This window comes from Trachemys scripta, chromosome 1 (genome assembly GCF_013100865.1).
Source record: "Trachemys scripta elegans isolate TJP31775 chromosome 1, CAS_Tse_1.0, whole genome shotgun sequence".
NCBI classification, from domain to species: Eukaryota; Metazoa; Chordata; order Testudines; family Emydidae; genus Trachemys; species Trachemys scripta.
Genome location: NC_048298.1, coordinates 338,965,495 through 338,984,781, shown reverse-complemented (window position 1 = coordinate 338,984,781; position 19,287 = coordinate 338,965,495). Strand labels below are relative to the sequence as shown.

Genomic DNA, 19,287 nt, shown 5'->3' with positions numbered 1-19,287 from the left:
GCAAAGGATCTGTTGGACTCTCGAGTGAGTCACCCCCATTCCTTTGGTCAGTTTGGGACTGCAGTGAGGTAATGCTCACCTGACTCTGAAGGGGGGGGGGGGGTAAAGCCAAGATGGAAGAAAGGACATGATAAAAGGGAGAGACTTTGCCAGGTTCTCTCTCTCTCTCTCTCTCTCTCTTCCAACTATATCTACAGACACCACCACCAAGCGACTGAAGCGCTGATCAAAGAGGAGAGCCTGGCTGAAGAACAACAAGCCGGCCTGTGGTGAGAAGCACCTAAGTTTGTAAGGGCACTGAAAGTGTTAAGATCAGCTTAGAATGTGTTTTGCTTTTATTTCATTTTATCAAATCTGACTTGTTGTGTTCTGACTTATAATGACTTAAAATTTATCTTTGTAGTTAATACATCTGTTTGTTTATTCTACCTGAAGCAGTGCACTTGGTTTGAAGTGTGTCAGAGACTCCCCTGGGGATAATAAGCCTGGTTCATATCAATTTATTTGTTAAATTGATGAACTTATATAAGATTTCAGCATCCAGCGAGCATAACTGGACACTGCAAGATGGAGGTTCCTAGGGTTGTGTCTGGGACTGGAGATATTGGCTAGTGTCATTCGGTTGCAAGTAGCTGGGAGTGGTTTACATGCTGGAGGCTGTGAGTGAACAGCCCAGGTGTGGGGGTTCTCACAGCAGAGCAGGGTAAGGCTGGCTCCCAGTCAAAGATTGGAGTGACCTAGCAGATCACTGGTCCAGATAACACCAGAGGGTAATGTTACAGACTGACAGAACTGAACCCGGGGAGACGCCGTCAGCTATTAACCCAGGGACAGAGGAGCTACTTGACTTTTGTTTGCTGACAAATGACTGAATGAGGGCTGAGACGCTGCGATCTTTTCAGGTTGTGAAGAAATCCAGATGACAGATGGTGCATTTTAAGTACCACTCTGACCTGAGAAATCATCTCTGAAAGAAGATCAGAAGCAAAAGAATGGGTTGACATATAGATGTGTAAATGTTATGCCAAAACTTTTCATTGTAATACAGATATTACAAATCAAACCTTCATTGCATGCCTGTATATTGAAAGCCAGCAGCAGAGTTGTTGGAATCTCTACAGGAAGGAGCAGTGGTAACTTTACTGCTTAATGGCTTTTGCTTTAGAAAGTATTTCAGAAATACTCCACATAATGTTTGCAATGGGTTTGTGCTGTTAACTCTTTGTGCAGTGAACAGTTGTATGATACTGTCTCCTGGTAACTGACCAGAAGCTGTTTGTGACACTTACATTCAGCGTCATGAACACAATCCCTCTGCTCTACCTGTACAAGACTTTGCAAAAAGTCCTGGGAGAACAGATCCATTGGTTTGTGTTTTAGCAAAGAGTGGAGCTGAGGTGGAGGAAAGGGGACTGTAAGAGTGGTTGTATATAATGGACACCCATCACCTGTTACATGAGAATGGCTGAAGTAACTTGCACACTCAACTGGATATTAGTGTAAACATAGTGTTTTCACCGTTCACTCATTTGTGATGCCATCCTCTCCCCCATCCAGCTGAAGTAACTGTCTGTGATGGGCTGTAACTTCCCAGATATTTACAGACCCTTGCATGGAGAGAGGATGCAGGTCCTATGAGGATGAAGAGAATCCTGTATGATGATCAAGCTCTCTGGATTCAGTCAACCCTGGCCCGGTAAAGCACTTCAGCTTCTCTTGGAGGGATTCTTGGTGACAGAGTGTATCATCGGGAACAGTTGGTAAGGGAAAGTTAATAGAGCCTGCCTCTGACCGAAATTAAACGTGGAAATCTGGGGTGATGCTGCTGAAGTCACTGTTATCGAATTCAAAACCTGGCCTTAAGAATTTATCCCATGTGCTGCAAAGAGGCAGTGACATAAGTTGGACGCTCAGGAGTGGAGAAAATAAATAATTATATATAATGAGGCAATGAAACAAGTTTATAAATCGCTTCAATTCAGGACAGATAAATACAATGACCTTTTCCACCATGCACTTGCCATGTGTTTACACATCATGATACAGTGGGAAATATTCAGAAGTGGAGGCCTGGAAAGGATGGGTTTTTTTGTGATAAGGTCATAATTGTAAAATCAAACTGTGCTCAAGTAGGCTGCAGAACTTCCAACCTTAATATATCAATGGTGCCAAGAGCTTAGCAGGATTCAAAGAGGGACTGGGTGTGTTTATATGAGTGACCAGAAAATCCAAATACAGTAGTAAGGATTTTTAAAAAAAAACCTCTGTAGACTTGCACTGAGAGCATCAAGATGTCTAGCTAAATATCATTTAGTGTCCTGTTTTTCCTTTCAGGAAGGAAAGTTCAAAAGTCCCCGGATCTGCCCAGTGCATTATGTCAGCTCTCAATGACACCAAATTCACACATACTGTGTTCCTTCTCACCGGGATACCTGGGCAGGAAGACGTTCATATCTGGATCTCTATCCCCTTCTGCCTAATGTATGTTATTTCGATAGTAGGAAATTCAGTCATTCTGTTTATTATAGGAACAGATGCAAGCCTCCATGAGCCCATGTACATTTTCCTTTCCATGTTGGCTGTCTCAGACCTTGGCTTATCGATATCCACGATACCAACAATGCTGGGCATATTCTTGTTTAACTTTAGGGAGATCAGCGTCGATGCCTGTTTAGCCCAGCTGTTCTTCATCCACTCGCTTCAATGTATTGAATCCTCCATCCTCTTGTTGATGGCCTTGGACCGCTGCATAGCTATCCGTGAACCACTGAGATATGCCTCCATCTTAACACTGCCAAGAATAGCCAAGATGGGCCTGGTGTGTGTTCTAAGAGGGGTGGCTGTGATACTCCCACTCACCATTCTCCTGAAACAGTTCCAATACTGTCGAGCCAATGTCCTCTCCCATTCCTACTGCCTGCACCAGGAGGTCATGAAGATGGCTTGTTCAGATATCAGAGTCAACAATATCTTTGGCTTGTTTACCAAACTCATAACAATGGGATTGGACTTGCTGCTCATCTTCCTCTCTTATGTGATGATCCTCAAAACAGTGCTGAGCATCGCATCCCATGCTCAATGCCTCAGGGCCCTGAACACCTGCGTCTCCCACCTCTGTGCCATCCTGCTCTTCTACACACCAGACATCAGCTTGGTTGTGATGTACAGATTCTGGAATAGCTCTTCTTACTTGCTTCAGATTGTTCTGAGCTACATCTCCCTGCTGGTCCCACCCCTGATGAACCCAGTTGTGTACAGCGTGAAAAGCAAACACCTTCGTGCGAGGATAATCAGGGTGTTCGTCAAGTGAAGGTTCAGTTCCTCACCTGGCTCCAGCGGTCATAACACAGGAGACAAAGAACACCAGCTAGGGTTACCTATTTCATCCTGGACCCATACATCCGAGAAGAAATGAGCTACTGATCTCCACTCTGTAGAAAGAGATTCAGATGAGGTCTAAAGCAGTGGTTTTCAAACTTTTTTTCTGGGGACCCAGTTGAATAAAATTGTTGATGCCTGTGACCCAACGGAATTAGGAATGAGGGGTTTGGGGGGGAGGGAGGGGCTCAGGGCTGGGGCAGAGGGTTGGGATGGAGGGGTGAGGACTGCAGGGTGGGCTAGGTATGAGGGGTTTGGGGAATGTGGGGGGGTCTGGGCTGGGGCAGTGGGTTGGGATTCAGGAGAGGGTCACAGATCTGGGCTAGGGGTGCAGGCTCTGGGGTGGTGCCTGGGATGAGGGGTTTGGGTTGTAGGAAGGGGTTCCAGGTTTGGGGGAGGCTCAGGGCTGGGGCAGAGGGTTGGGGTGTGGTTTGGGGCACGGACTTACCTCTGGCAGCTCCCGGTCAGAGGCACAGCCGGGGTGCAGAGGCAGGCTTCTTGCCAGTCCTGGTACCGCAGACTGCGCTACGCCCCGGAAGCAGCCAGCAGGAGGCCCAGCTCTTAGATGGAAGTGCGCAAGCAGCTTTGCGTGACTCTAGCCCTCAGGCACCGCCTCCCTCCCCCAGTTCCCATTGGCTGGTTCCCGGCCAATGGGAGTGCAGAACCGGTGCTCGGGGTGTGGGCAGAGCACAGAGCCCCTTGGCCCCCCTGCCTAGAAGCAGGACCCGCTGCTGGCCACTTCTGGGGTGCAGCGCGGTGTTGGAAAAGGTAGGCACTAGCCTGCCTTAGCTGGGCAGCACCACCGATGGGAGTTTTAATGTTCCAGTCGGCGGTGCTGACCAGAGCAAGGCGATCCAGTGACTTCCATGCGCGACCCAGTACCGGGTTGCAACCCATGGTTTGAAAAACACTGGTCTAAGGCATGGAGCAAGGGGCTGTCCCCACCTGCTGGTGAGGGAGGACAGGGCACTACGGGAAGGAGACCAAGGCAGGCAGCAGCATTTACAAAGTGAGTTTGTTCGTGCATAGTCAGGGGACGGGTGAGATGTTGGCCCGTAATTAGCTCTATCTCTGGCTGCTCCAATCTCAGAATTCCTCTCTATACAGTCAATAAAGAGAAGGGAGGTGGATGTTGTTTCCCATTACACCTGGCCTGTCACTGGTTTAACATCCATGGGTCACGGAAAAAGCTGCAGTCGCAGTCCTGGACCTTCCTGAGCGCTCTGGGTGCAGCATGACCCATGGGTGCTGCACCAGGTGTGGACAGGGGCTATTCCAGGGGCACTGACACCCACCCTTTCCCTACACCCTCCCCTACGCCCTCAGCCAGGTGCTTGTGACTGAGTCATGTCAGACACATGATTATCACAGGAGCCCAGGAGAAGCCATTCAGGAAACCTCCCCATCCCCATTGATGGCTCTGCACACCACACACCTGTTCATCCCACTCCCCACCGAGGCAGAGCAGAGCTGTGTGTGAGTGAGGGTCTGACACAGAGGAGTCCTGGCAAAGGACTCAGGCCCAGATTCCCTCCCCCTACCCCTCACCTCCGTTTGTGCTGCCCCAGCTGATTGGAAAGGGTGTAAACAGTCCCCACTCCCCAACAGAGGCATGGCTAGCTGCCATCCCAGGCCAGCCCAGTCAATGTAGGGGGATTACCTTTTCAAAAGGTAAAAGTGGGACACATACAGGAGCCCAGTCACCTCTGTGACCCTGCCCATCCTTTGTCTTCCCCCTTGAAGCCCCACCCTCTGCTCCACCTGTTCCCTGTCTTCCCCTCCCTCTGCCCCATCTCTTCCCCCAAGACCGTACCCCCTGCTTCTCCTCATTACCCGAGGCTCCACCCCCTCTCCAGGCCTGAAGCCAGAGACAGGGCCTGGTAAAAGCTGCTCAGGGAGTCAGAGCCACTCTGTGGATTCCCAGACCATCCTCGTGCCCCTGGGAAGGGGACTGGGGGCCCGAGTGAAGCCCCCAGCCTGTGTTCCCACCCCCCCAGGATGTTCTACTCAGGGAAAATGGAAAATCCGGGTCTCCACACAGCAGCCCCGGCTCCCTGGGCAGCTCTTACCATGGCCGGGCTCTAGCCTGGCCGGTATCAGACCCTCAGGGGAAGTGGAGGAGCAGGGGGCAGGACCTAGTGGGAAGAGATAGGGGATTTCGTGGGGCCTCAGGGGAAAAGGAGGAGCAGGTGGTGCAGCGAAGCTGAACCAATGCTAACCACAGCTAGCAGGGGGATGGGGTCTCCCGAGTAAAGGAGGAGGATGGGGCTGTAGGGTAGGAGAGCCTGTGTTTTGGAGAAGACTGAATTAATGTGACCCCACAAAGAGGGCTCTTGTTTTAAGTATCCCAGGCTGAGAGTAAGTCATTGCAAGGACCTTACAGGGAAGGGCAGGACACCTGCAGGGCTACCTCAGACCCCAAGGGGACACTCTGAGGTAGCCCACGTCCGCTGGGACTTGGCCAGCATGTGCTGTGCTCTTGGAAGCCGTCACCATCAGGTGCAGGTCAGCCCAGCCCCCAGGCTGCTCTAAACTCAGCTGAGGCAGGGGGAGAACGGGCCAGTGAATCAAACCACTGTAACTGGCTCCTTGCCATCCCTGCTCTCTGCAGCATGGTGGGAGCTCTGCTGGTGCAGTAGAGAATCCAGCCAGGCCTGTCACTGCTCAGATGTCTGGAAGGCTGGTCCTGTGATCTGGGCACTGCTCTGCAACTCAGGATTTAATTCCCACGCTGTGTGTGACCATGGGGAAGCCATTTCCTGTCTCTGAGCCTCTGCACAGGTGGATAATAGCCCTGCCCTGCCTCACAGGGGTGGCGGGAGAATAAATAAATTCCAGGTCTCAGATACTCTGTGACGCTAAGATCAGGGCTGGGTCAGGGTTCCACAGAGCAACACACCTGCCATGTGTCTTACCAAAGCCTCCTGTGACAGCCGGCTTCTGGGCAGCCCTGTGATTTCAGCACATTGGTGTCTGTGGCAGATGTGGGGGTGCTCGGAGGTCACAGTGAGGGGTAGGTAGTGGATTTCTGAGGGGAGTCTTGGAGCATCATGGGGACAACAGGAGTTTCAGCACAGTCACCGGACCGGTGTTTGCAATACATTGAGGCTGAATGGGTCTAACTGACAAGTAATGGAGCAACAGCCACGGGGGCCTCATCTTAGATGGTCTGGCTGGGAGAAAGCAGTCTGAGGGCAAAGGTCAGCTTCATACCTTGGCCCTGTAACACAGACACGGCTGAGCACTGTGGTGACTGGGCCCAGGCTCACACAGGTTTCAGGAAAGGCTGCTTCCACAAGAAAGGGGCAAACACATGGGAAGATGCTTTCAGAGACACAGGGAAACTAGGCTGGGTCCCAAGAGCTCCTCGGCTTCCCAAAAGAATGTAAGTTGGGCCAGTTCTGTTCCTCTATCTCCAGAGCAAAGCCTGTCTACCTTAGCTTGTAGTGAGATGTGGGATAGATGAGTGTAGGTGTGTGACAGCTGCCTGGTATTTCAAAACCATTTTCTCTAATGCTTTGTGCTATTTGCTAATAGACCTCTTTGTTTTAAGGAGGCTGGGGGTGACTGTATAGTTCTGATCACAAACACCTGAAAGGAAGAGACTGAGGTGTCCAATCGGACCTTCTTGGTGATAAGTATATAAGAACATAAAAATGGCCATACTGGGTCAGACCAAAGGTCCATCCAGTCCAGTATCCTGTCTTTCAACAGTGGCCAGTGCCAGGTGCCCCAGAGGGAACAAACAGAATAGGTAATCATCAAGTGATCCATCCCCGTCACCCATTCCCAGCTTCTGGCAAACAGAAGCTAGAGACACCATTCCTGCCCATCCTGGCTAATAGCCATCGATGAACCTACCCTCCATGAATTTATCTAGTTATTTTTGAACCCTGTCATGGTCTTGGCCTTCACAACATCCTCTGGCAAGGAGTTCCACAGGTTGACTGTGCATTGTGTGAAGAAATACTTCCTTTTATTTGTTTTAAACCTGATGCCTATTAATTTAATTTGGAGATCCCTACTTCTTGTGTTATGAGAAGTAGTAAGCAACACTTCCATATCTACTTTCTCTACACCATCACGATTTTATAGACCACAATCATATCTCCCCTTAACCATCTCTTTTCCAAGCTGAAAAGTCCCAGTCTTATTAATCTCTCCTCCTATGGTAGCCGTTCCATACCCCTAATCATTTTTGTAGACCTTTTCTGAACCTTTTCCAATTCCAGTATATCTTTTTTGAGATGGGGTGATGACATCTCCACACAGTATTCAAGATGTGGGTGTACCATGGATTTATATAGAGGCAACATGATATTTTCTGTCCTATTTTCTATCCCTTTCTTAATTATTCCCAGCATTCTGTTCACTTTTTTGACTGCCGCTGCACATGGAGTGGTTGTTTTCAGAGAACTATCCACAATGACTCCAAGATCTGTTTCTTGAGTGGTAACAGCTAATTTAGACCCAATCATTTTACATGTATAGTTGGGATTATGTTTTCCAATGTGCACCACTTTGCATTTATTAACGTTAAATTTCATCTGCCATTTTGTTGCCCATTCACCCAGTTTTGAGAGAGTTATATAGCATAGAGGGGCTGTGGTTCCCAGCAGGAAGAGTGGTACAATTGTGAGATTCCCCCCAAGACAGTAAAGGACCTGGTTTATAGGGTAAAGAGACCATCTATCCCGGTTTTACTGTGACAATCCCGATTCTTCTTGGCCAGCGTCTATCCTTGTTGAGTGACTATCAGTATCCTGAGGAGCAACTTGTTCATCCAAGATAACGACCCACTCAAGACAATAAGTCATGATTCATAGAATTTAAGCCAGACGGAGCCATTAGATCATCTAGTCCAGAGGTTCTCAAATGGGGAGCGAGATCCTCTGGGGGTGGGCAGAATATATTTGGGGGGGGAGCACGAGACAGTTCCAGCCCTCAGACAGCATTGTGCATTTAACTCTAGGTGGCGCTGTGCGTTTTGACAGATTTTTGCTACGCTTGCACACCATTATACAAAGTCATTGCCATCTGTGTGTGGATCTGTTTGCTGGTGCGGTGTGCACATTTCATTGTAAGTAGGAACCACAAATACAGTTTTGCTTTGACTCTTATTCCAATGGATCGTTGGCTCATTCATTCAAGAAATAAAAAACTCAAGTGAAAAAGAAAGAAGCCGAAAATGATTCAGTTGAAGCCCCACCCCTGCATGTATCAATAGATGTATTTGTGTGGCGGGGGGAGGGTAAACTTGTACAGACACAAAGAAGTGGGGCGTGATCAAAAAACTATGAGACCCACTCTCTAGTCTGTCCTCCTGTACAGACAGGCTGCAGAATTTCACCTATTTACCCCCGTATTGAGCCCAATGACTTGTGTTTGACTAACGCAAAACGTGTTCCTCTAAAGCATGTCTTCCACGTTGGCATCTAGTCTTGGTTTGGAGGTAGCAGGAGAATCCACCACCTCCCTTGGGAGTTTGTTCCACTGGTTAAGCACCCTCGCTGTTAAAAATGTGTGCCTCATTTCCAAATGTAATTTGTCTGGCTTCGGTTTCCAGACATTGGTTCTTGTTACATCTTTCTCTGTTAGATTCAAGAGCCCATTAGTAGCTGGCATTTCGTTCCTGTGAAAGTGCTTGTCCACTGTCTTCAAGTTAGCTTTCAATCTTCCCTACTTCTACTCACTATCTGCCTGTTTATGCAGCGAAGGATGAGTTGGAAACGACAGAGGAGGAGAAAGACCTGGGTGTATTAGTCAGTTCCAGGTTGACTGTGAGCAGTGGTCACCAACCTGTCGATCGCAACCTCTAGCGGCAGTGCAGCGTGGCTGCCACTAAAGCTACCCCGGCCCCACACTGCTCCTGGAAGCTGCCACTGCAGCCCGGCGGCCCCAGGGGCGGGGGGGGGCAGGGGTCTCCCTCGATGCATGTTGTTCCTGCCTGCCAGCACCACCCGCGCAGCTCCCATTGGCTAGGAGAACTGAGGGGGGGAGTGCTTGTAGTGAGGGGCAGCACGCGGAGCCATGTGCCCCCTGCCCTCCCCACCCCATGGGCCTCAGGGGCATGTTGGCCCATTCCGGGAGCTGTGTGGGTACAGGGTAGGCAGGGAGCCTGCTTTAGCCTCCCTCTGCCTGCTGCCGACCAGGAGCCACTGGAGAAAAGCGATGCCCGGTGGGAGGCCGCACCCCAATACCCATTCCTGAGCCCTCTCACAGAGCCAGCACCCCATACCCCCACCTGCATCCCAACCCCCATCCTGAGCCCCCTCCCAGAGCCAGCACCCCAAAGCTCCTCCTGCACCCCAATCCTCAGCCCTGTCCTTACTTCCAGAGCAAGCACCCTGTACCCCCTCCTGCACCCCAACACTCTGCCCCAGCCTGGAGCACCCTCTTGCACTCCAAATCCCTCCTAGAATTTGTATCCCTCAACCCCTCCTGCAACCCAACCCCCTGCCCCAGACTCAGCCAAAGCCCCCTCTTACACTGTGAACCCCTTGGCCCCAGCCCAGAACCTGCACCCCTTCCCAAACCCCAACCCCCACCTCAGCCCGGTGAAAGTGAGTGAGGGTGTGGGTGAGCGAGCAACGGGAGGGGAATGGAGTGAGTGGGGCAAGGCTTTGGGGAAGGGGTGGGGCCTCAGGGAAGGGGCGGGGTAGATCCTGAGTTGCCCTTAGATTCAAAAAGTGATCTTGGATGTAAAAAGTTTGGAGACCATTGACTGTGAGCCATTGATGAGATGTGACTGTGAACAAGGCAAATGAGATCCTAGAATGTGTCAGGCGAGATACAGAAGTATTAATATCCTTATACCAGGCACTGGTGAGACCTCCTCTGGCAAACTGTGCAAAATTCTGGTCACTCCTGTTCCATAAAGAACAATTGAGACTAGAACAGGTGCAGAGATGGGCTCCTAGGATGGCCGGGCAATGGAGGGCCTCTCTTATGAGGAGACTGGAAGAGCTTCACTTATTTAGCCTAAGACAACACAGGCTGAGCAGGGATTGGATTGTTCTATAAATATCTCGGGGGAGGGAGGAGTAAACACCAGAAAGGGAGATGAGCTCCTGAATCTAAAGAACAGTGTTGGCACAAGAACCAATGGGCAGAAACTGGCCAGGAGTAAATAGAGGTTGGAAAGGAGAAGGAGGTTTCTGACTATACAAGGAGGGAGGTTCTGGAACATCCTCCTAACAGGAGCAGCATGGGGCAAACAACCCAGCTGGTTTTAAGATGGAGCTTGACCGGTATCACCTTTCTGCCAGGTGGAACCAGCAGCAACCAGGACTTGTTTCAGTCTCTAGGGGTTCCTTTTCAACAATACAACACAGAAGTGGCTTGAGCCACATGGGAAATTGACATCCTACCCCGGCCGCCTCTGAGAGGCAATACTTCCCCACTCACAAGCACAGAGTCTGAGTGTAGAAAAGAAATTTCTAATAAAAGGTGGGAAGTCACCCGAGAATAATTAGGGAAAATGCCACAAGCAGGATTCATAAACATAAAGCTGTCAGCAGGACACCCCACCCCAGAGTGCCTGGGGCAGTGTCTTCTGCCTCATGTTCTTGGGTTTTACAACCAAAAGTTCCTTTACCGTGCCCCTCTCTGCTCCCTCACCCCACCGCACTCACAATGATTGTCCTTGGTCAGTGAGGACCCAGGGTTCAGAGGCGCATCTGTGTAAGTTCACCTCCAAACCCGGGAAGAAGGCACCTTGCTTGTGCTGCCATCTCAGCACTTGCTCTGGCTGGCCACCCCGCCAGCCGCGGTTCTTCTCTGCTGGCCACCCTGGTAGCTGCTTGTTCCACTCCACTCCCCCCAGCCAATTATCAGTCATCTTCTTCTGCCACCTGACTCTCTGTGGGACCTGCAGGTCTGCAGGTCAGTTTCTTAGTGATTGTCAGAGCTTAGTGATTTTCAGCTTTTAGCAGGCTGGGCAGAAATGCTATCCCATCCTGAGTGATTTCAGCATTCTTTTGAGGATAAAAATAACAAAAGATTACTAATGGAGCCTATATAGCTCTATCTAAACCAGACTGGGGATCATTAGGGGCAGTGCACACTTCCTGACCAGTCTATGGCTGGGGTATTGTGCCCGTCAGCTAATCTAACGAGCCCTCACATCTCTGTGCAGCCCCCTGCACGCTGTACAATGCCCCTTCAGCAGATCCTGCGGGCAGTGGCTGCTGTGACAGGCCCCGGTAGCACATCTCTGATGAACCTGTGCTAGCAGGGAGCTGGAGAGGGTCCTAGAGCAGTTGTGGAGGCCCAGAGATTGTGGGGAGTGGACTCAGCAGGTGTGTGGTGTGCTGAGCCATAAATGGGCAGGGAGCTGCCGGAATGGAAATTTCCCTTGGGTGGTTCCAGTAGGGGGTTCCCTTCCCTTGTCCCTGAGGAATGAAAAGGGGGACCCAGGATCCAGGGCTCCCCAAAGTTATACAGAGATCTCAGTGATCTACTGCTAGCTAGGCCCACCCAGCCAGGCACAGAGGGACTAAATGAGTTGACCAAGGGAACAGAAGTATGTACAAGAGCCTGGAACTGAACCCAGTTCTTCTGAGTCCCAGGATTGGATCCTCCATACGGTAAGGATGGCCAGCATCCCTGGTTCCTAGATGTAACCTTTACATTGAGCCGTATTAAAACACACATTGCTGAGCACAGATGGACTAAGTGAGTTGCCCAAGGTCACGGAAGAACACTGTGGAAAAGCCTGCAACTGAAGCCAGTTCTTCTGAGTCCCAGGCCAGCACTTTAACCACTGAACCATCCTTCCTCTCTGGGGCTAGGGCCTGGGGAGGGGCAGCTGGTGGCTCAGCATGCTGAGATTACCAGAAACTCAGGGAATTAAACTCCTGTGACATCACTACACAGGAACCCAAGAACAATTCCTTTTCCAGATGATAACGCTGAGTCATGCTTTCTCCTGAATCTATTCATGGACAAATCCATCGGCCAGGGCACGGAGCAGGGTCATAGTGGACAAGAATCTCCACATCAGCTCCCTGTGTGACGCAAAACGTGCTAATGTGACCCATAGGGACATAGGCTTGGCAGGGATCTCCTGGGTCAATGAGTCCATTTCCCTGCTATGGCAGGTGACCCTGGTACATTGTCCATTGCATAGACCTGTCAAGCTCCATCTTAAAACCAGCTGGGTTGTTTGCCCCCCACTGCTCCTGTTGGGAGGCTGTTCCAGAACCTCCCTCCTCAGATGTTCAGAAGCCTTCTGTCACAGAGCACAGGTCATATGCTCTGGAACCGCTTTATCTGAAGCCAGCCAGGACTCTGGAGTGGCGTAACTCCCCTCAGGGCACATTGTCCAGGCCAAAAAGCCTCCTTGGCTATGGCCTTCCTGGACTGACCTCGGAGCATTCAGCATCCCTGTTCACACCATGCACTTCCCCTAGGCAGGTCCAGCTAGACAGGACCCCTTGGGAAGCCAGAGGGCCCTGCACCGCAACTCCACCATTAGCCATGACTCTCAGCCAGCAGGTAAAACAGAAGGTTTATTAGTCGACAGGAACACAGTGCAGAACAGAGCTTGTTAGCACAGAAATCAGTGACTTTCAGCCAAGTCCATCTTGGCAGGACCCTGGGCTGGGGCCCTGGCCTCTCTCCTCCCTCAGTCCCTCATTGCAGACTCCAAGCTCCCAGCAAGCTGACCTCCGACACACCCGTTGCGCCCCCTCTTCTCTGTCTGCTTCCCGGGCCAGGTGTCCTGGTCGCCTCCCCGACTTGGGTCTCAGGTTACGAAGGGCATCGGCCATATGCAGAGGGAGTGGTGTCTCCTGGCCCCGAGAGTCTCAGCAAAAGGCACACACCCTTATTTTCAACTACCAAGGCAGTGGTGCAATACACAGGGAAACTGAAGTACACACACTATTCATGCAAAACAGTAAGATTCATATATCAGAGGGGTAGCCGTGTTAGTCTGGATCTGTAAAAAGCGACAAAGAGTCCTGTGGCACCTTACAGACTAACAGATGTATTGGACCATAAGTTTTCGTGGGTTAATACCCACTTCGTCGGCTGCATTCACCCATGAAAGCTTATGCTCCAATACGTCTGTTAGTAAGGTGCCACAGGACTCTTTGTCGCTTTTCACAGATCCAGACTAACATGGCTACCCCACTGATACCTGGGTACTAATAGGCTCTTTAAACTATCTGGGCAAGCTATAACAAGAACCAGTGGCTGGAAACTGAAGCCAGACAAATTAAATTTGAAAATGCGGCACACATTTTTAACAGGGAGGGTGCTTAATCAGTGGAACAAACTCCCAAAGGAGGTGATGGATTCTCCTAATACCTCCAAACCAAGACTGGATGCCTTCCTGAAAGATACCCTTTAGATGAACAAAAGTTATGTGTTAGTCAAACTCAAGTCATTGGGCTCAACACAGGGGTAACTGGGTGAAATTCCACAGCCTGAATACAGGATGTCAGACTAAATCAGTGGATCTCAAACGTTTTCGATTACGCCCCCCTTCTTTGTGTCTGTAAGAGTTTATGCCCCCCTCAGCTCCCACACAAACACATATACTGATATATGCAGAGGCGGGGCATCAACACAATCAGTTTCAGCTTCTTTCTTTTTCACTTAAGTTTTTTATTTGTTGCATAAATGAGCCAACGATCCATTGGGATAAGAGCAAAAGCAAAACTGCAATTGTCGTCCGTGATTTACAATGAAATGTGCACATCGCGCCGTAGCAAATGGAGCCATGTACAGATGTTAAGGACTTTGTATAATGCTGTGCAAGGTTACAGAAATCCATCAAAATACACAGTACCACCTAGAGACAAAGCACAGCGCCATCTGAGGACCGGATCTATCTGGAGGAATCAGCTTGGCTAGTGACTCATTGCCGTGGATAAAATGTGCACATGAAGGTTTTTTCCCTAAAGCTTCTCACGCCCCTCATCTCTGAATACATTCCGCATGACCACACCTCCCACCCAGGAGGGTGCGACCCCAGGTTGAGAATGTCTGGACTAGATCATCTAATGGCTCCTTCTGGACTTAAATTCTATGACTCTGTGAACCATTGTCTTGAGTTGATTGTTATCTTGGATGCAACTTGAACATGTTGCCAGTCTGAATGCTGACAGGCACTCAACCAGGACATTCGCTGGCCAAGAAGAAGGGGGGTTGTCACAGTAAAAACAGGATATATGGTCCCTTTAACCTCTAAATCAGGTCCTTTCCTGTCTTGGGTCGAGTCTCACAATTGACCCACTCTTTGAGCTGGGAACAAAATCCCATCTACACTAAATGCTTATCACCAAGAAGGTCCAACTGGACACCTCAGTCTCTTGTCTTCAGGTACTTGTGACCAGAGCTATACAGTCACCCCCAGACTCCTTAAAACTAGTAGGTTTATTACGAAACAGGAGAAAGCATCAGAGAAAAAGGTTTTCAAATGACAGCCAGCTGTCACATGTCTACACTTATCTATCACAACAACCTAATTTAGACAGACTTTGCTCTGGAGATACAGGAATAGACCTGGCCCAACTTACATTCTTTTGGGAAACCAAGGAGCTCTTCAGACCCAGCCTAGTTTCCTTGTGTCTCTGAGAGCATCTTCCCATTTCTTTGCCCCTTTCTTGTGGAAACAGCCTTTGCTGAAACCTGTGTGAGCCTGGGCCCAGTCACCATAGTGACCTTTGCCCTCAGACAGCTTTGTCCCATCCAGACCGTCTAAGATGAGGCCCACGTGGCTGTTGCTCCATTGTTTGGCAGTTTGACCCTTTCAGCCTCAATGGCTGCAAACACCGGTCCAGTGACTGTGCTGAAACTCCCGGCATCCCTGTGACACTCCAACACTCTCCTCAGAAATCCACTCACTACCCCTCACTGTCACCCCCAAGCACCTCCACATCTGCCACAGACACAAAGGATCTGGAGCCATGGGGCTTCCCAGAAACCAGCTGTCACAGGAGGCTCTTTATAGACCAATGTCAGAGGTGTTGCTCTGTGGAATCCTGACCCAGCCCTGATCTTAGGGTCTCAGAGTCTCTGAGCATCTTGTATGTATGTATCCTCCTGCCACCACTGTGAGGCAGGGCAGGGCTATTATCCACCTGTGCAGAGGCTCAGAGACAGCCAATGACTTGCCCCAGTCACACAGCGTAAGGGAATCAAACCCAGCTCTCTTGACTTGCAGAGCTGTGCCCACATCGCAGGACCAGCCTTCCAGCCATCTGAGCAGCGACAGGGGCCCGGCTGGATTCTCTGCTGTGGAGAATGGAGATGGCCAGTTACAGGGGTTTGATTTACTGGCCTGTTCTCCCCCTGCCACAGCGGAGTTTAGAGCAGCCTAGGGGTTGGGCTGACCTCCACCCATTGGTAACGGCTTCCATGAGCACAGCCCACTCTGGCGAAGTCCCTGCGGATGGAGGCCACCCCAGAGTGCCCCCTTGGGGCCTGAGGTAGCCCTGCAGGTGCTCTGCTCTTCTCTCTAAATCCTTGCAAAGACTGACTCTCAGCCAGGGAAAACTTAAAACAAGAGTCCTCTTGTTTACATTAATTCAGTCTTCTTCAAAACACAGGCTCTCCTACTCTCCAGCACCATCCTCCTGCTTTATTCAGGAGCCCCAACACACCTTGCGTCCTGGGGTCAGCGTTGGTTCAGACTTGCCACATCCCCTGTGGTTCCTCTATTCTCGAGGCTCCGCCCCGTGCCCCATCTCTTCCACTGAGGTTCCGCCCTCAGCTTGGCCAGAGCTGGGCTGTGGTACGAGAATCCCACGGAGCCCAGGCCACTATGGGGAGCCCCATATTCTCCACCTTCCCTTGACGGCGTGTCCTCGGGGTGGGGACATGGGCTGGGGGCTGCTCTCAGGCCCCCTGGCCCTCCTGACCATGACAGGTAAAACATCCGGGCTCCCTAGGCAGGTTTTACCATGGTCTGGCCCAAGCTTCCAGCCTGGCCAGGGTCAGGGCCTCGGGAGAGAAGAAGGAGTAGGGGGTGGGGCCTCAAGGGGAAGAGGAGGGGCACTGGGGGTGCCACGGAGCGGGGTGGGGCTCCTGCATGTGCCTTGTTTTTGCCTTTTGAAAAGGTGACCACCCTACATTGAATGGTGTGAGCTGGGAAGGGAATTAGCCATTCCTCTCTGGGGGACCTGAGGTCATTTCCTCCCTTTTTCATTGCTGGGACAGCACAAACGGAGTGGAGGAGGTGAAAATCTGGGCAAGAGTCTCTTGCCAGGAAACCTGTGTGTCAGATCCTCCCTCACACACTCAGCTCTGCTCTGCCTCGGTGCAGGGTAGGCTCAACAGGTGTGTTGGATTTTTTTCAGGGCCTGTGGATGTTTAACCAGAGATGGGACAGTGACAGGCCAGGTATAGTGGGAAAAAACATCCACATCCCTTCTCTTTATTGAGAGTATTGACAGGAATTCTGAGGTTGGAGCAGCCGCTGATATGGCCCTTTATTAGCCAACATCGCACTGGTCCCCTGGTTCTCCACAAATACACTCTGTAAATGCTGCTGCCTGCCTTGGTCTCCTTCCCCCAGTGCCCTGTCCTCCCTCAGCAGCCCCTCTCCCATTCCTCCAGGCCTTAGACCCTCTCTGAACCTCTCTGTAGAGAGTGGAGATAGTAGCTGGAGCCGGGTGATGAATTGACCCTTCACTTGACGAACACCTTGATTATCCTCTCACGAAGGTGTTTGCTTTTCATGCTGTACACGATTGGATTCATCAGTGGCGGGACCAGCAGGTAGATATAGCCCAGGAGAATCTGAGGCAAGGGAGAAAAACTCTTCCCAAATCTGTGTATCACAGAAAGGCCGATCACTGGCATGTAGAAGACCAGGACGGCGCAGACATGGGAGATGCAGGTGCTCAAGGCTCTGAGGCACTCCATGTGGGATGTGATGCTAAGCACTGTTTTGAGGATCATCACATAAGATAGCAGGATGAGCAGTGAGTCCAACCCCACCGTGGAGACTATTATGAACAAGCCATAGATACTGTTGACTGTGAAGTCCGAACAAGCCATCTTCATGACCTCCTGGTGCAGGCAGTAGGAATGGGAGAGGACATTGGCTTGACAGTATCGGAAACGTTTCAGGAGAAAGGGGAGTGGGAATGCTAAGGCCACCCCTCTTAGCACAAGCACCAATCCCATCTTGGCTATTCTCGGTGGGGTTAAGATGGAAGTATATCTCAATGGGTTACAGATTGCGATGAAGCGGTCAAAGGCCATCGACAGGAGCACAGAGGATTCAATGAATGAAAGAGAGTGGATGAAGAACAGCTGAGCAAAACAGGCATCGAGACTGATTTCCCTAGAGTTAAACAGGTATATGCCCAGTATTGTTGGTATGGTGACTATCGATAAGCCAAGGTCTGTGACGGCCAACATGGAAAGGAAAATGTACATGGGCTCATGGAGGCTTGGATCTGTTTTTATAATGAACAGAATGACTGAATTTCCTACTATAGAAATAACATACATTAAGCACAAGGTGATAGAGATCCAGAGATGAATGTCTTCCTGCCCAGATATCCCAGTGAGCAGGAACACTGCAGAGCTGAATTTGGTGTCATTGACAGCTGACATGATGTACTGGGCAGGTCTGAGGAGTTTTGAACTTTTCTTCCTGAAAGGAGAAAGAACAGGAAACTAGATGATATTTAGTGAGACATCTTTCTGCTCTCAGTGCAAGTCTAGAGACTCCCAGGAGCTCAAGGAAGATCACCAAAACATAATCTTGGATTTACATCACAGATAGGAAGATCAGCACTGCCAGACAGGATCGGACCTGTAGTCCATCCAGCCCGGTATCCAGTGGCCAGTTCCAGATATTGCAGGGGAACGTGGAAGAAGCCCTGCAACGGGCAGCTCTGAAATAACCTGCTCCCAGGGAAAGTTTCCCCCTGACACCCACTAGTTAGACATATTTTGTGGTGTACATTAGGAAGGTTTATAGCCGTTCCAAAACTTTTTAAAACAATCCTAACTAATGTAAACAGATTTTCTGGTTACCCATATAAACATCCAGTCCCTCTTTGAATCCTGCTAAACTCCTGGCCCCCTGATATCTTGTGCCTGGGAGTTCCACAGCCTACTTGAGCACAGTGTGAGTTTACAATGGTGACCTTCCAATCGACACCCTTTCTGGCCCTCCCCTTCTGAGTGTGGCCCATTGTATCATGACATGAGAAGTACATTGTGAAAACAATCATTATATTTATGTGTCCTGTTATTTATCAACATGTTTCATTCCCTCATTATATATATATATTATATATATTCTCCACTCCTGAGTCCAAATTGTGCCACTTCCTCTTTTCAGGACACGGGATAAATTCTCAGGGCCAGGTTCTGAATTCAATAACAGTGACTTCAATGGTGTCACTGCAGATTTACATGTGTAAATTCGATCAGAACCAGGCTCTATTAACTTTTCCTTACCCAATGCTCATGGTGATACATTCTGATACCCAAGAATCCTTCCCAGAGAAGCTGAAGTACTTTGCCTGGCCTGCATTGACTGAATCCAGAGCATTCAATCATCCCACAGGCTTCTCTTTGTCCTCACAGGACCAGCGTCCTCCCCATTCCAAGGTCTTGTACATATGTGGCAAGTTACAAGCTAACACAGACAGTTACTACAGTTGGGCAGGGGAGGGGTTGGTGTCACAAGTGCGTGAATAGTGGAAACACTCGGTTTTCATTAATATCCAGCTGAGTGTGCAAGTGACTTCAGCCATGCTTGTGTAAGACATCATGCTTCCATTTCCACGCGCAGGGACAGGTAGACAGGCAGAACTGCAGGGTCTCAATGTGTGGATGAGACAATGGTGTAGGGAGGAGGGGTTTAGATTTTTTAGGAACTGGGGAAACCTTGGGGAAAGGGGGAGCCTACACAGGAAGGCTGGGTTCCACCTA

General features: G+C 50.2%; 2 protein-coding genes across 2 annotated transcripts; one reads left to right on the top strand and one right to left on the bottom strand.

The window, feature by feature from the left end:
* The first annotated feature begins 1,578 nt into the window (after positions 1 to 1,578).
* On the top strand, positions 1,579 to 3,522 carry LOC117872142 (olfactory receptor 51G2-like). The gene is made up of 2 exons (XM_034760315.1): positions 1,579 to 1,696; positions 2,335 to 3,522. Exons 1-2 carry the CDS (start codon positions 1,635 to 1,637, stop codon positions 3,308 to 3,310), a joined length of 1,038 nt encoding a protein of 345 aa, XP_034616206.1. The 5' UTR covers positions 1,579 to 1,634; the 3' UTR covers positions 3,311 to 3,522.
* A 13,497-nt stretch (positions 3,523 to 17,019) lies between these two features.
* LOC117872139 (olfactory receptor 51G2-like) lies at positions 17,020 to 17,955 on the bottom strand. Its single transcript, XM_034760301.1, has one exon. The coding sequence runs from the start codon at positions 17,953 to 17,955 to the stop codon at positions 17,020 to 17,022; it is 936 nt and encodes a 311-aa protein (XP_034616192.1).
* Positions 17,956 to 19,287: the final 1,332 nt, after the last annotated feature.

Excerpts from the sequence above, each read along its gene's own strand:
- LOC117872142 (XM_034760315.1), top strand. The coding sequence starts at position 1,635 with ATGAGGATGAAGAGAATCCTGTATGATGATCAAGCTCTCTGGATTCAG. Across the intron at positions 1,697-2,334 it reads ATTCAGTCAACCCTGGCCCG|GAAGGAAAGTTCAAAAGTCC; the intron begins GTAAAGCACTTC and ends TTTTCCTTTCAG.
- LOC117872139 (XM_034760301.1), bottom strand. The coding sequence starts at position 17,955 with ATGTCAGCTGTCAATGACACCAAATTCAGCTCTGCAGTGTTCCTGCTC.